The following is a 15,501-nucleotide window of genomic DNA, read 5'->3' as shown; positions in this document are numbered from 1 at the left end:
GATTGGGTATATTTTTTGTTAAAATCCATTGGTATTCCTATATGCGATTTTTGAACTGTTGATTTTTGAACTATTTTTTATTTCTCATCACTATTTTTTTGGTATTTGCATTTCATTACTTGTCCATTGTTTGTTTTGGATCCCTGGAGGTTGTAAGTTGGTAGTCCAACAACGTCTAGGAATCCATGGTTGAGACTTCTTAGAAAAGGTGAGGTTGCCGAGCTCAGTAAGGCTACCCTCTTCCCCTGCAGCAAAGCCCTGCCATCTCATAACGTGTCTGCCATGATGACCCACTCCTGGAAAACTCCTGGTGTCTGTTCCCAAGGAAGAGAGGGACTCAAGAAGTCTAAGGACTAGTCACACACACACAGATGCAGGAATAGGTCAAAAAGGTATTTATTTTCTCTACGGAAGCTTCCTCTTACTTTTGACCCTTGAACCGAACAGTCTTGGGTTTTATTGCCTTTATGGCAAGGGCTCCAGTTGGTGTTGGACTTCAACTCCCATCACCCCCAGCTACAATGGCTGAAGAGCACTGTGGCTGGGGATGCTGGGAGTTGAAGTCCAACAACACCTGGGGACCCACGTATGAGAATCTCTGCTCTAAGGCAGGTCATGGGAGGGCAGACCCCCAGGCTTCCCCATAATGTGCACCAATTTCAGAAGACGTTGAGATGGAGGGCGGAGATTTTAGTTCAGCAGCTCAGATGACGATGGATCACTCGGGTTTTCACTTGCAGCTTCTAATCGGTTTAGCAAACTCAGAGCTTCTGCTCTTCCAAGACTTGTCTATCAGCTAGTCCTGCTGCATCATAAGCCACACCACAAGTGCGGGGTGGAACAGGGAGGTCTCCAGCCCCGAGGAGCCAGGGAGAGGCAGCCTCCTGGGGAAACTTGAAGTCTGCATGTTTGGCCTTGAGGGCAAAAGGGCCAGGTCTGGGGAGTCTTTGGAGCTCCACCTGGCAAGCAGGGAAGGAAACACGAGGAGCCAGGAAGGGCCATGATGACAGCTCCGCTCTGCTGGCTGAAGGGCCCTCGGCTCTGAAGCAGCTGGAAAGAGAACCTTCAGGTTGATGCAACTCCAGGAGGGTGGAAGGAGATGCAGGGCCTCTTCAAGTGGGGCCGGATCCTTCTCCCCAGGAAGAGGATCTCTCCTTGCTAGTGCCTGTTTGCTCTGCGTCTCACAGACAAACACAGACTGGCCACTCTGCATCTTGCACTGGCCAGAGGTTCGTGGGCTTCTCTGCCTAGCCGGAGGCAAGTGGGATTGACCCTGAGTGAGATGCTCACCTGAAGACAGACTTTGGTAGGGAAACTCTGATAATTCCCGACAATGTTCAGAGAGAAGCACCAAACCGCTTGCCACCCATGGAGATACACGCCCCCCCAACACACACACAGGCGAGTTGAGGGAGGCTGGAGCAGCAAGCCCCATTCCCTGGAAGAAATGCTCCGCTTCTCTGTGGGAGGTGGGCGCCTCCTGCCAGTCCATGCACTTGGCTGCCATTTTTTGCTCCTGGTAGCAGCACTGATTGTCCACTGGCTGTGTCTTGGCTAACCCTCACCCTGCAGAATGGAATCGGGAGTCTTTGCAGCAGACCAGGTTGCCTATTGCAGAGTCTTGCTAGAAGAGCTGCAGGAGGAATTCAGGGGCCCAATCCAGGGCAGTCTGTGTGACTGCCAGAGCAGCTGCCCCCAGCGTGGCGGTGAGGCCCCAGACGGCTGCCTTCACCAAGGGGCTGTGTTCTGCCGGGGGGAGAAGCCCCTCCGCCTCTGCTTTGTGGGGTGTCAAGTGCTGCTGCTGCTGGCGAAGGATGGCATCTGGGCGCTGGCACGAGGCAGCCTGCTGGAACTCTGAGAAAGAGCCGATGGCGATGCTGGAGTGGGGGGGGGCGAGCAGGGGGGAGAGAAGAGGAAGCAGGCTTTGAGTGCAACTAAGAGGGTCCGGGGCCTGGAGCACCTTCCTTATGACGCCAGGCGACAGCGCTGGGGGCTTTTTAGTTCAGAAAAGAGGCGACTACAGGGAGACAGGATAGAGGTGTATAAAAGCATGCATGGAGTAGTGAGAGTGGACAGAGAAATGCTTCTTCTTCTCTCACACCACTCGAACCAGGGGGGCCATCCCATGAAACTGAAAATCAGGAAATGTAGGAGTGACAAGAGGAAGGACTTTTTCCACACAGTGGATACTTAATCTATGGAACTCTCTGCCACAGGATGTGGTGACGGCCACTTGCTTGGGCGGCTCTAAAAGGGGCTTAGCCAAAATCACAGAGGACAGGTCTATCAAGGGCTACTAGTCTGGTGGCTATGGGCCACTTCCAGCCTCAGACAGACAGGATGCCTCTCAATACCAGTTGCAGGCAAGAGGCATCCAGGCTTCCCAGAAGCATCTGGTGGGTGACTGCGTGAAACAGGATGCTGGACTAGATAGCCCTTTGGCCTGATCCAGCAGGGCAAGGGGTGGGGGGCGTCTTTCATGGAGGGTAGCCTGGAATATCTGGGACTTGCCCAGGCCTTATTTGCCCTGCCCGCACGGACTACAGTATCTGTATCCCAGCATGCAGTGTTACACTCCCGGGATTCTCCAATGAAGAGAATGCCGTTGTAGAAAAGGATGTGGAGACCTGCAGTCCTGCAATATCTGGATATATTGCAGGACTGCAGGTCTCCACATCCTTTTCTATGGCGGCCGAAGGCGAAGATGCCTGGGGCTGAGAGGAGTCAGAGCCCATCCCATGGGGGGAGCCCTGTTTGGGGCAGCAGGCTGCTCACGGCGTGGCAGGGCCTGGGGTGCACAAATGCTGCCCTCGAGGGTGCTGGGAGGTAGCTGGCTGGCTGGCTGGCGGTTAAACCATCAACGGCCTCTGGCACTTGCTCTGCGGCTTGCTCGGCCTCCGGTTTGGGCAAAAGCTCCCCTCGCCTGCCTTCAGGCTCTGCCTCCTCCACCCCCGCCCCACCTCTGGGCCGCCTGCGGTGCTGCTTCCGCCGTGGCTCTTCTTCACTGAGCCGGACCTCGGTCTCTCTTCCCACCCCGCACAGGAGCACAAACGCACCATCGTTTATTTTTTATAAGGTGGCTGCTCCAATCATGAGCAAGAGATGAGCTTTCATCCAGACCGGTGGGGTAAGACAAGGGTTCCCACCCTTCAGGCCCCTGAATGAGGCTGGACTACAACTCCCCTCAAAGGCCACTGCGGCTGGGGATGATGGGAGTTGTAGTCCCTCACCATCTGAGGACTTGACATAGGGAGCCGCTGGTGGAAGAGGCGGATCTCCTGAGGAGGCCCAGAGGAGGCCGATCTGCTCCCTCGCCCTCTTCTCCACTCTGCGGGCGGCACCCCTCTCCTCCTCCTTGGAGCGGGGCGGGCGGTAGCAGTCAGCGCAACAAAGCAAGCGAGGAATCCTCCTCTCCCCCGGCCCCCACCAAGGCGAGAGGGAGCAAAGGCCATGGCCTCCTTGAACAAGAAGCTGGGCGGCCCTCCCAGGGAAGAAGGAGCCAGGACCACCATCCCCCCCCGCCCCCCGCTCACCTCTTGTGGAGCTGAAGGGCTGCCTCCTTGGCCAGCTCCCTGGGCGGGAGGCGCTGGAAGAGCTGCTGGGCTTGGCTGACGAGGGCCTCATACGGCAGGTCCTGAGGAATCTGGGAGAGGAGCTGGTGGACGCTGGGCATGTCGCACTCACAGGCCAGGACCTCGTCTTCGCGGTAGAGGACAATCTGGGGGGGGGGAGGGAGGGGGAAGTGGCAGGAGGGGGGGCTGGAGTCTCTTGCTCTCTCCCTCCCTCCCCAGCTGCTCCCCTACTTCAGCAGAGATCCTGCCCACACTGGCTCAGCCCCAGCTTCAAACAGTTGGTCAAGGGCGCCGTTGAGTCAGTGTCGACTCCTGGCGCCCACAGAGCCCTGGGTTGGCTTGGGTAGAATACAGGAGGGGTTTCCCATGGCCTCCTCCCACGCAGTATGAGATGATGATGCCTTTCAGCATCTTCCTAGATCACTGCTGCCCAAGAGAGGCGTTTGGGAAACAGACCAGTGGGGATTCGAACCAGCAACCTCGTGCTCCCTAGGCAAGTTGCTTCCCCACTGTGCCATGAGGTGGCTCCAGTTCCCAAAAGATGCATTTAAACCACATATGCTGCTGCCCTCCAACGCAGATCTTCTCCGGATGGCTAACAGTAATAAGAAAACGAGGGTGGTGATAAACCATTGGACAAAACCAAACCCATACAGGAAAGGGAGCCCCAGCAGCCACCCCCTCTTTGAAGATGAAAAGCCTGGGGGAATGCAAAGGCCTCCCGGCAGAGAGAATCCCCTGAGGGCTGAGGAGGGCCAGAGAGTGCCTTAGATTCTGCCCTGGGCCCAGCTCAGCAACCAGGGGGCTCTGGCAGTGGGGGGAGCTCCTGATGCTCATCCAGCAGCCCCCAAAGTCCTGCCCCCAGGGGGACGTACCGCAGCAGCAAAGTAGACAGCCATGAGCGGGTGGGAGGCCAGGAAGAAGTCATAAAGGCGCAAGACGTGGTGGACATTGGCGAGGACGTGGCCGTACCAGGTGATCAGCCAGCTCAGGGCGAAGATCGTCCCCACCTCAGCTCTGCAGGCAGAGGGAGGAGGAGCCGCCAGTGAGAAGCCCCCCAGCTCCATCAAGCGCAGACCCTTGCAGACGTGTCCCCCCCCGCAACACCCACCACCTTCTGCCTGGCCCCAGCCCTCTTCCCAGCAGGCAGACACATCCCAGCCGCCACTCCAAGGCCAGCAGGCACCTCTGCATGAAGTCATGGAGGCGAGGGCTCTCCCGCTGCAGGATGGGCATGAGGTAGTTGAGGATGTGCTTGGTGCTGTCCATGGTGGGGTCCATGAAGTCCCTGGAAAAGGCAGCGGAGGTGTGAAAGGGTGGGGGGATGCACCGCCCAACGCAGCGGGCTCGGAAACCGCCTCCCCCTGCTCTTGCACATGCAGAGCTCAGCATCTGACCGGGGCTCCATCAGCACCGCAGTCCAAGCTGGGTCAGGCCAAGGCCCCTCTCGCCCCACAGCCCCTTCCCCACAGGGGCCAGCCCTGGAAATGCCGCCTGGAAGCCGAGGCATCGAGGACAGGGGAGAAACCCACCAGCGGGCTACTTAGGGGCTCCTCCCCAGAGACAAACGCCTCCTCCACCCCAGGGGCAACCTGGCTGTCATCTACTCCCTCGACCTGCCCCCCCCTCTTGCCCAGGGGGCCTCTTGGCCGGCTTCTCCCCGAGCCTCCCCTGCAGCGGCCAGCAGGGCCGGTTTCTGAGCCCGGGCCAGGCAGAGTACCGGAGGTGGAGCGTGGAGAGGCGCTCCAGCAGAGCAACGGCCATGCGCTCGCCCGAGACCAGCAGCAGCGTCACGGCAATGTCGTGGTACCCCTGGTAGTAGTGCAGCTCAGGACGAGCCCTCAGGACATGCAGGATGAGGTCCGTCAGCTGCTCCTGCAGGATCTGGCGCTGCTCCTCGGGCATGCCTGTGCCGGGAGAGGGGCGGCCAGTCAGAGGCACCCACCACGGCACCCCCACAGTCGGCCCCCAGCCCTTGGGCCCACCCGCTACCAAAAGACTGCTCAGGCAGAGCAACAGGGCCCTGGGGGGGCCCTTCTGCTCTCCATCCCAGCAGTTTTGATTCTAATTCCATGCAGGCAAGCTGCTGGTGAGACTAATGCACACTCTGTACATGCTCAGAAGCTTGCTTTCTCTCACACGGTCCAGGGATAGGTCCTGGCCTTGAAGACTGGGTTAGGAGTGGATCCCTGCGTCCCATGATGGTGTCAAGTCACAGTCCCCACCATGTCGCTATGTTTGCCTTGTCCGACTGCTGAAAGTGCGAGTTCTCAGAGGGGTCACAATCTGAACTCTGGGCACGCGAGTGGAGAAGAGGCACCTTCTCATTAGAGCACAGCCAGGTCCGCACATGCACATGAGCGCTAAGGCAGTGGCCTGGGATGATGGGAGTCGGCGTCCAGCCACATCACCTGGGGACCCAAGAGCCCCCGCACTTTGTGGCCATGCAGTGCACCATCGGCCAGTCTGACCTGGATGGGAGCGTCGTGGACACACGCGTGGATTCCCAGGACATCTTGAACCAAGAGAAACATTGCTCCCCTGGCTACTGAAAGAGTGGAGGGCAAGGCCGGGGCAGAGGAAATGGAGGCCGTATTTAAGAGGCAGGGAAGGGCCTTCAGGCATGGAAAGAGCAGGTCCCTGCTCCTTTGGGTGAGGACTGGGCGGCGTGAATCATGTCCGTAAGGGCATCCGGGACGGCTTCCTGCAGCAGCACATCCTGAGGAGGCAGGGAGGGGCTGTCTCGTGTCTCGTCTGAGAGCCGGGCTGCCTGCAGGCCGGCCACTCATCAGGTAGAGTTGCACGGTTAACTGCAGCTCAGAGAGGAGTGGCCTGGGCACCCGCCCACCCCTCCACCGGGCGCCTTAGGACAAGCCCCTGCTGCTGCGGAATGGGAAGAAGAGGGCCGCTCTCCAAGAGCGGGAGCTGGATCCTGTCCCCCACCAGTCACCCCTAAAGGGAAGAAGGGGAGGCCAGGAAGGGCCGCAGGAACTGCTCCCCACCTCGAGGGGCTGAGGGCCAAACGAGAGGTCACGCCAGGTCCCTCGGAAACCCAGTGAACGCCCGGGGTTTGCTGCCTGCTTGAGTACAAAAACGGGGTTGCTGAGTGCCTGGCAGACCTGAAGGGACAACTGGGGCGGGGGGCACATGTGTGAGCTGCGGTTTGCATGCTGTCTAGGCCTGCAGAGCGTGAGCCCCCAGTGACACCAGGGTCAACCATCATGACCGACAGGGAGGCACGGGACGTCCATCTCTCGAGGCAGGACTGGAAGGGACTTGCAACCAGAAACTGGGGGTGGAAGGAAGGGCTACAGAAGATCTTAACTAAGGCTGGGATGTGCAGGATCTGGACAATGGTACCTTCCAGTGGCAGGCAGTTCCCCTGATGCAGCATGAAGTGGCTGAGCAAAAGGGGCATGGCAGGAAGAAGGGTGGGGTGGGGGGGAAAGAAGCATTACCAAGGCAGTTTGGACTGCGATGTAGGGCCCCTAGGGTGACATGCTATAGCAGGGAAATGGGGCACGAGTCAAAATGCAGCAGGGCAGCACCTCCCCCCACATCTTATTTATTTATTTATTACATTTTATATCCTGCTCTTCCTCCAATGAGCCCAGAGCAGTGTACTACATACTTAGGTTCCTCCTCGCAACAACCCTGTGAAGTAGGTGAGGCTGAGAGAGAAGAGTCACCCAGCAAGTCTCATGGCTGAATGGGGATTTGAACTCGGCTCTCCCCAGTCCTAGTCCAGCACTCTAACCACTACACCACGCTGGCTGCCCCAGTTTGCACATTGCATGGAGCAACTTTGGGGTCCGGGGCACACTGTGCTTTTGGAACAACTGCGAGGGCACCCAGTGCCCCCTGGCAGTGCAGAGAGGCCGTCGTTGCTGGCTGCTGCTGCCCTGGGGATGTAGGAGATGAACACAGGAGTATCTATGCAGAACTGCTTTCGAGAGTCCTCACTGAGCCAGACAGCAGCTCTGCCTCTTTCCGGAGGCCATGATGGTGGGGAACTATTGCACAGGGCTTGTTCTGGAAAACATGGAAGGATCTGTGGCCAGTGGCATCTCCAAGGCAAATCTGCAAGTCCGTTGCCAGCTTCTGCTTCCTCACTCAGCACAGAGTTGCACAACGGCCTGAACGGAAAGAGAGTGCCACCCCCCCCCACCCCCAGGCCCTGGAGATGCACAACACGGGCACCTCCACGGTGAGGCTGCAGGTGGAAACTGCCGTTTCTTACTCAGGCGGCTCATGCAGTCCCAGGTGGAAGAAGCATTTCCTGGAAACCATTCCTAGGGGCCGGGCACAGCCTCCTGCCCCCACACAAGTCCCATAGTTGCTCTGGAACTCCGGGCTCCCCCCACCTCCCCGTCTGTGGGAGACCCCACTCACCTGGGGGGAAACGGCGGGTGGAGCGACGCACATCCAGGAGGACCTGGTGATAATCCTTGTGGTTCTGGCGCACTTCTCGGCCTGGGGGGAGAAACAAGGAGGCGAGTTTAGGGAGAGGTGTGTGTGTCGGGGGGGGGGGGGGCTTTGCAAGAAGCCCAGGCAGATGTTGCTGTTCAGAGTCTCCCCTAAACCCCTCCATCAACCCCAAATTCACCCCTGAGAAACCACAGTCCCAGCACGTTTTTCACTGGGGAGGCCTCAATACAGCAGGAAAGTGCTGGCTGCCCTCAAAGAACACCCCCCCCCCCGTAGGAGAGCTCTCTTTCCAATGCTGGGAGAGAGGAGGAGGATACTTCAAGGTCCCCAGAGGACAGCAATGGGCCACCAGAGGGCTCCAAGGCTCGCCCCCTAGGTGTCCTAGGGGGGACCTAGGTCCCTTTTTTCTCGAAAGAAAGATGGGGGGCAACAACCACCCATGCACACATGGGTGAGGCCCACTCCCTTCGATGGCTTTTTAAGGAAGTTAGATAAATTGGTGAAGGAAGAGAGTTATATCAAAGCTATTATTGACAGCACCTAAACAGAGCTTCCATGTCCAGAGGCAGTGTATCTGCAAGGGCCAAGGAGAAAGGCTGCTGCTTTCATCACCATTTGTGGGCTTCCTGGGAGCATCTGGCAGGCCACCGCGGGAAGCAGGAGGCTGGAGCAGGTGGGTCTTTGCTCTGACCCAACAGGGCCCACATTCTTATGGAGAAGAGGATCTATCAACAGTTATTCACCAGGAGGACAGCTTAATGGAACCTCTGTGTCCAGAGGCAGTATACCTGTGAGTGTCAGATGCTGAGGAGCAGCAGTGGGAAGGGGCTCTTCCTTTCTTGCCCTGCCTGTGGGCTTCCTGGGCAGCTTGTTCAGGACTCTCTACAAGTGGGGTCTGATTCAGCAGGGCTCTTCCCATCTTCAGGGCATGTGGGAATTCTACATAAGAGCTCTTTCCTAATTTTCTTTTTTAAACCCGCCAAATCTGGGACTCGAACCCCCCTGCATCCCAATTGCTGGCTTCCCTCTCCCCACTTTCAGAAAACAGCCCAGTGATCGGGGCGACCAATCCATGGGGCAAGGGGAAGCAGCTGCCTCCAGTGGCCGGGTCTTGGGGCGGCAAGATATTCCCCACCAACTCAAACCAAAAAAGGGAGCAGCCGGGGACGGGGGGAGGAGGCAGCCCATGGCCCCCTCCAGCTGAGCTGCTGCTTGTGACTCTCTGGGCCTCCCCTCGCCCATGCCCCAAACTGGGCAGTGGGGTACCTGGCTTGGGCTGGAGGCTGTAGACGTTCACGCCCAGCAGTTTGGGCCAGACCTTCCTGCGGATTTCATCGGTCAGGAGCCCCCCCTGGCTGAAGGCTGCCGCCCGGAGGCTCTCCACGTCCACAGGGTCTCTCGTGAGGGCCTGGTGAATCAGCAGCTGCTTCTGCTTCTTCTTCTGTGCCCCAGACAGCTCTGCAGGGAGGGAGGGAGGGTGATGAGGAACACGGGCCTCCAAAGGTGGTGGCCAGAACTCTACAGTCCCCAGAGGAGCAGCTGTGGCCGTCTGCGGCAGCCAACACAACAAAGCACCTTGTGGCGCCTCAAAGACGGGCAGATTTGTCACGGCAGAAGCACTTCCGGGACGTCTCTGCCTCGACCCCATCCAATGGCGCTTGCTACCATTGGGGCAAATTCTGGGGCATCTTCTGCTGGAGCGAGGCCGCGGTCTCCAGTTGTTCCAAAAGCTCCAGCCGTGGAACGAGGCCGCGGATGGGGCAAATTCTGCTGTGACTGTTTTAAATGACAGTGTTGGTGGATGGCTACATTTTTATCTGACCTCTGAGTAAACTGGACCAGAGATATTGCATTTAGTGGCTGGACTGTAAGTAGGGTTGGCTGGTTCCACTTCTGCTTATAGACAAGCAGTAGCTCCGTTAAAAACTTGGGAATTTGTGGGAGCCCCTGAATCACGGCTGGCCAGCTGGAGGCTCTGTAGCTGTCACTGGACGGCAAAATAGAACTACAATTCCTATTATTGTACAATAATACAATTCCTTCTATGTGGGGCTGCCTTTGTACGTAGTCCGGAAACTGCAGTTGGTCCAGAATGCGGCAGCCAGGTGGGTCTCTGGGTCATCTCGGAGAGACCAGATCACTGCAGTACGGAGAGAGCTACGCTGGCTGCTGATAGGTTTCCGGGCAAAATACAAGGTGTTAGTTATAACCTGTAAAGCTCGAAGCAGCTTGGGCCCTGGGCGTTTAAGAGAATGTCTCTTTCGCCATGAGCCCCACTGCCCGTTGAGATCATCTGGAGAGGTTCACCTGTGGCTGCCGCCAACTCGTCTGGCGGCTACTCGGGGACGGGGCCTTCTCCGTTGCTGCCCCTGGACTCTGGGATGAGCTCCCTGTTGAAATAAGAGCCTCCCCATCTCTGGCAACTTTTTAAAAGGCGTTGAAGACACATTTATTCACCTAGGCTTTTAATTAGATTTATGGTTTTAATGTTGGTTTTAAATGATTTTAATTGTATAACTGGTTTAATGTTTAAATGGTTTTAATTGCAAGCTTCCCAGAGACACAGGTTTGGGGCAGTAGAGAAATATGCTAAATAAATAAATTATAAATGATCCCTGCTGGGTGATGGGTGCTGCCACCCAACCACAGTGGGAGGGCTTCTGGCTGGCTACCACTGACTGAAGTGGTCCAGCAGGGACGGCTCCACAGGGGGGGAAAAGCAGCAGCCCATCAGTTGCAACGGGGGCTATTCTGTGGGGGCGGGGCTCTGAAGTGGAAGAGCTGGAGGAGGCGGAGGGGGCCGCTCAGGGAGGAGCAGAGGGGCACCTTGGTAATTGGGAGCCTGGACCTAAAGGCCTTTGGAGACCCCCACCCCGGGCTGCAAGTTAAACATCATCCCCCTACACACACACACACACACACGATCAAACAGGTCTATTGATGCACATAGGCATCAGCAGAAACATTTCAACACATAACTTGACATCTCCCCACCCCACACATTTCATTCCCTGCTGCCCGCTCTGTCTCTAAAGCAGAGGTCACACTCGGCCGCCTGGTGCAGCACAGGGACCACACACCCCGGGACAGACTGAAGAGGTTGTGGGGGCCCTGGACACCCGCCCAGAAGTCCAGGGGAAAGAGCGCTTCTGGGGAGGAGAGCAGCAGGGCAGACCCCTTTGAGCTGATGAGTGGGGAGAGCGGAGGGGGCGCAGGGCGTGGGGCTCCACGCAAGGGGCACCTTCAGGAAGCCCAGTGCCTGGCCCAGCGAAGCCGTTTCCTTCGGACTACTGGAAGCCAGGCGGCTGGCGAGGAAGCTCAGCTGGAGCTTTGCCAGGAGGCTTCAGTGCCACCCAGAAGCCGCCTGGCAGTGCAGAAGGGGAAACCGGCTGGCAAGGAGGAGGACGGCCAGAACGCAGAGGGGAGGGCTGGGGGGGACAGCAGGCCTGGCAGGCACCGCGTGGCTGGAGGAGCCCTGCCAGGGAGTCTTGGGTGCACAGCCTAAGAGCGGCCATCGACAGGCACAAGCAAGAGGGGCCCCTGGATCCCGGGGCCTGCATGGGAGCAGCACCAGCAAAGAGGCTGGGAATCTGCTCCGTAGGCTCAGCAGGGATTGGAGTTCGGTTCTACTATGGAGCCAGAGCCACCAAACTTTCATTCTATTTATTTATTTATTACATTTATATCCCACTCTTCCTCCCAGGAGCTCAGAGTGGTGAACACGCTTAAAAAAATAAATCCTAACAACAACCCCGTGAGGTAGGTTAGGCTGAGAGAGAAGTGACTGGCCCAGAGTCACCCAGTGAGTTTCATGGTTGAATGGGGATTCGAACTCTGGTCTTCCCAGTCCTAGTCCAACACTCTAACCACTACGCTATGCTGGCTCTTTAGTCAGGGGTGTAGCAAGGCTGGCAGGGGCCCTTGGACTAAAAATGAAGATGGGCCCCGGACCCTCCTCCTCCAGGGGGGCACGGGGGGGGGGAGTGAAGAGCAGGCTGCTGCTCAACCGGCAAGCCCCCTTCCCCTCAGAGACATTCGTGTCACCCTGTTGAATTACAGCAATGCCCCGATTTTTTGCTCATTATTCCTTTAATAAATATTGTAGATTATTTACTAACTAAATGTTACTTGGATTGTCACACAGTTCTAAAGTCTCGCTGGTGGTTAAAACCACGCCCCTGCCTTATTCCCACTTACTATAGGAAGGGTGAGTCAGAAGGGTGGTTGAATACTTAAGATAAATGGTTGTAATAAAAGGAGAATGGAGTCAGGGTTGGGGTTGAGGACGCCAAGGCCCTGCATGGCAGGGATCAAGGTGGTCAGAGGAGGACAATCCTAGGCATGATATCCCCAAAAGCAAAGCCCACTGATCTCCATAGGACTTACTCCCTAGTGAGGATGCAGGGCATTACAGTCTGAGTCACACACATGAAATACCAGCATGAAGCAGAGACATCACATCACACTTGTGATTAAAAAGAAAAGGAAAAGAAAAGAAAAGCTAATCAGTCCTCTGTAAATATGTTTGCCACCATGGGATGGGCCCCTGGGAAGGTCAAGGGCTCACTCCCTGGCAGCATCTCCAAGTAGGGCTGGGAGAGACTCCTGCCTGAACCCTTGGAAAGCTGCTACCAGTCAGAGTAGACAATACGCAGCTAGTTAGACCAATGGTCTGACTCCTTGGCAGAAGGCAGCTTCTGATGCTCCTCCAATGTCCACAGTGTCTAAATTAGGCAGAATCAAGGCTTGGGGGGTCAAATTCGGGCGGGAGGGACTTCCTTGGTGAAGATCTCCAGGCACCTTCTTTGGCCCACTCAACTGGGAGGGCTGGCCTGAGACTGCGATGCCATCTGGCAGACTTGCAGCCCTTGCTTCTCCTTCACTCTCGAACCATAGCAGAGGACACGGCACTTCTGGTGGGAGACGCCTGGCCGCTTCCCTCCGAGCAGAGGCCTCGTCTCATCCATCACCCCCAGCGCAACGGGAGACTCAAGGCCAGAAGGCCAAGATCAGAGACCCCTCCGTGCATCACAGGCGCCACAGTGCGTCAGCCCAGCAGCCTCACAGCGCTTGCATCAAAGGCTTCAAAGGGCAGCGGGACAGCCGCTCCTTCATGGCACAGGCAGCAGGCGGACCTTGGAGCCCGCGTTCTCTCTGATGTTTTCCATCTGTGTGCGGAACTAGATTTGTTCTGGGCGGCAGTTTCAAGGCAGTGTGCGCGCACCATGTGCATTCAGGGTGAGACCTTCCTGATTCAACCTGAGCGGGATCTAAAGTGAACTGAGAGGACATCCAAAAACTTGTGAGCTTGCGCACGTGTGCATGCCTTAGAGGGAACACTGCCTGGAGCTCCTCAGGAGCACAAGGATCCCCCACAAGGAGATCCCAAAGGAGAGTGAAAGCGGAAGCAGAAACGACCAAAGGAATAGCCAACAAGCGAGGGAAGAGCACACCCACACACCCCATCCAGGGCTGAGTGAGCTCCATCTGCTCAGCCCCACTTCCTTGGTGGGCACTGAAGAGCAACACTGGCAGCGGCTTCTCCAAGGTTGCAGGCAGGAATCTCTCTCAGCCCTATCTTGGAGATGCTGCCAGGGAGGGAGCTTGGAACCTAGATGCTCCTCTCAGAGCAGCCCCATCCCCTAAGGGGAACTTCTTACAGTGCTCACATGTAGTCCCCCATTCAAATGCAAACCAGGGGGGACCCTACTTTGCAAAGCGGACACTTCATGCTTGCTACCACAAGACCAGCTCTCCTCCCTTAGATCTTTTATTTGGATCTAGGAGCCAGCCCCCAAATCTGGGAGCCAGACGACGGGCACCTAACAATATCACTGGACTTGTGGGTGGACATTGTGTGTGTGTGGGGTGTGTGTGTGTCAAACAAGAGAAGAGCCCTTAAAACCTATCTATCTGCCCTGGTTTTCCAGTGTTTTTAACTGTTTGAATGTTTAATTGGTTTTTATAGTTTTGGTTTTAATTGTTAATTGGTTTTAATTGTTTTTATTCTGTTGTAAACCAACCGCTCTGAGCCATTTTGGAAGGGCGGTATATAAATCAAATAAATAAACCAACATACGTGTGAACGTATATTAAAAATAACTTTTTAAAAAAGTTATGGCACTTCCTTGCCAGACATGAGGAAAGACAGTGGCTGACCTCCTGACTCCATTCTCTAGGGGAAGTCCTACTCTTGGCATTGAGTAACCCCAAGTAGTAGCACTACTGAGTAATGAAGGAAGGCTATCAGCCCACCGCTGAAGCAAGAGGGCTGCCCGCTGCCTCCGGCCGAGAAAGCGCCCTCTTTGCCTTCTTGGCCAGCCCAGACTGGAGCTGAAGGTCCCCTCCTGAAGGCCGGCTTGGTCCTCCCACTGGAACGGGGCAGGCCAGCAGGCCCCCCCAGAAGCTGCCCCCCTCCCTGCCACTTTGCTCTCCGGGGTTGCACAGGCCACTCCAGCAGAGCTGTGGGGCGGGGGGGGGGCACCATTCCGATTGCCTTCATGGGTTTTCGAAGCGGCTCTGAGCACTCTTGGCAGAAAAGCGGGATGCACGGAAACAATTCGGAGCCCTGTACAAGGACTGCTCACCCCAGCAGCAGGGCGTGCGCCGCCGACACCTGTGCAAGGCTGCAGCAGTCTTAGCCCACTCGGGCGCACGTCCCGCGGAGACGAGTGGGGGTGGCTTGGTCCTGATCCAACACGCCAAGGCCGGCGGCGCTGCCTGCACCCCACTTTCCAGCCTCCGCCCCGGAGTCAGGGGCTCGCTCTCACCTAATGTCCGTACAGCGCCCAGCACGGGGGGCGGGAGGGGATGCTCTGCCGCGGGGAGCGCTCCAAGGAGAAGCCCGGGCAGGCAGCATCTCCCAGAGCGGAAGAGCAGAGCACCCAGCTGTTCTTTCCAGAAGAGCCGTCCGGGCAAGGGGCAAGAGCTGCTCCAGGCAGGGGCCCTTCACCGCCGGCGCCCACCGCGGACCACCGCCGCCCATTCGCAAGGAAAGGGCCAGCGGCCAGGAGTTTGGGCGACCAGCCCAGGAGAGCCGCAGCAGCGGCTGTGCCCGTGCTGTGGGTGGGTGGGCGGGCGGGCGACCGCCCTCCATCTCCCCCTCTCTGCTGCTCCTGCGGGGGGCCCTCCCTGCTTGCGCCCGGCCGCTCACCTGCTCGGGCCGCGCAGCCCGGCGCCTGCTGCCTCCGTCTCCCGCTCCGCATCGCCCCCTCTACCAGCTGCGAAGGAAAAACCCCCGCCCCCCGGCCGTCCCTATTGGAGCAGCCACGCCGTACGGGACACCCATTGGATGTCGGCCCTTTCTGTCCAAACCAGGAAGCCAGAGGCGCACTTTCGCGGCGCAAGGCATATCGGGAGTTGTAGTTTTCGTGGGCAGTGAGCGAGGGACTTCGGAGCGGGGCTGGCCGGCCCCTGGCTGCAGGCGGGCGAAAGGGGGCGAAGGGCGGCATGTCGGCGCCCCAGAGAGGACGTGCCTTCTCCAACGCCTTCTCCCGCCTCG

General features: G+C 57.6%; 1 protein-coding gene across 2 annotated transcripts; it reads right to left on the bottom strand.

The window, feature by feature from the left end:
* Positions 1-22: 22 nt before the first annotated feature.
* LOC128325232 (TBC1 domain family member 20-like) lies at positions 23-15,285 on the bottom strand. Of its 2 annotated transcripts, XM_053250801.1 has the most exons (8): positions 15,154-15,285; positions 9,267-9,458; positions 7,965-8,045; positions 5,293-5,479; positions 4,759-4,860; positions 4,448-4,589; positions 3,534-3,718; positions 23-1,877 (listed from the first exon to the last, which is right to left on the bottom strand). In XM_053250801.1, the coding sequence occupies exons 1-8, from the start codon at positions 15,203-15,205 to the stop codon at positions 1,625-1,627; spliced, it is 1,194 nt and encodes a 397-aa protein (XP_053106776.1). In that variant the 5' UTR covers positions 15,206-15,285; the 3' UTR covers positions 23-1,624. The 2 variants fall into 2 exon arrangements, with proteins under 2 accessions (XP_053106776.1, XP_053106777.1); XM_053250802.1 differs by lacking the exon at positions 9,267-9,458 and having other exon boundaries at positions 15,154-15,223.
* Between the last annotated feature and the right edge of the window lie 216 nt (positions 15,286-15,501).

This window comes from Hemicordylus capensis, chromosome 4 (genome assembly GCF_027244095.1).
Source record: "Hemicordylus capensis ecotype Gifberg chromosome 4, rHemCap1.1.pri, whole genome shotgun sequence".
NCBI classification, from domain to species: Eukaryota; Metazoa; Chordata; class Lepidosauria; order Squamata; family Cordylidae; genus Hemicordylus; species Hemicordylus capensis.
Note: the sequence above shows the minus strand (reverse complement) of the source record. Positions and strands in the feature narration are given on the sequence as shown.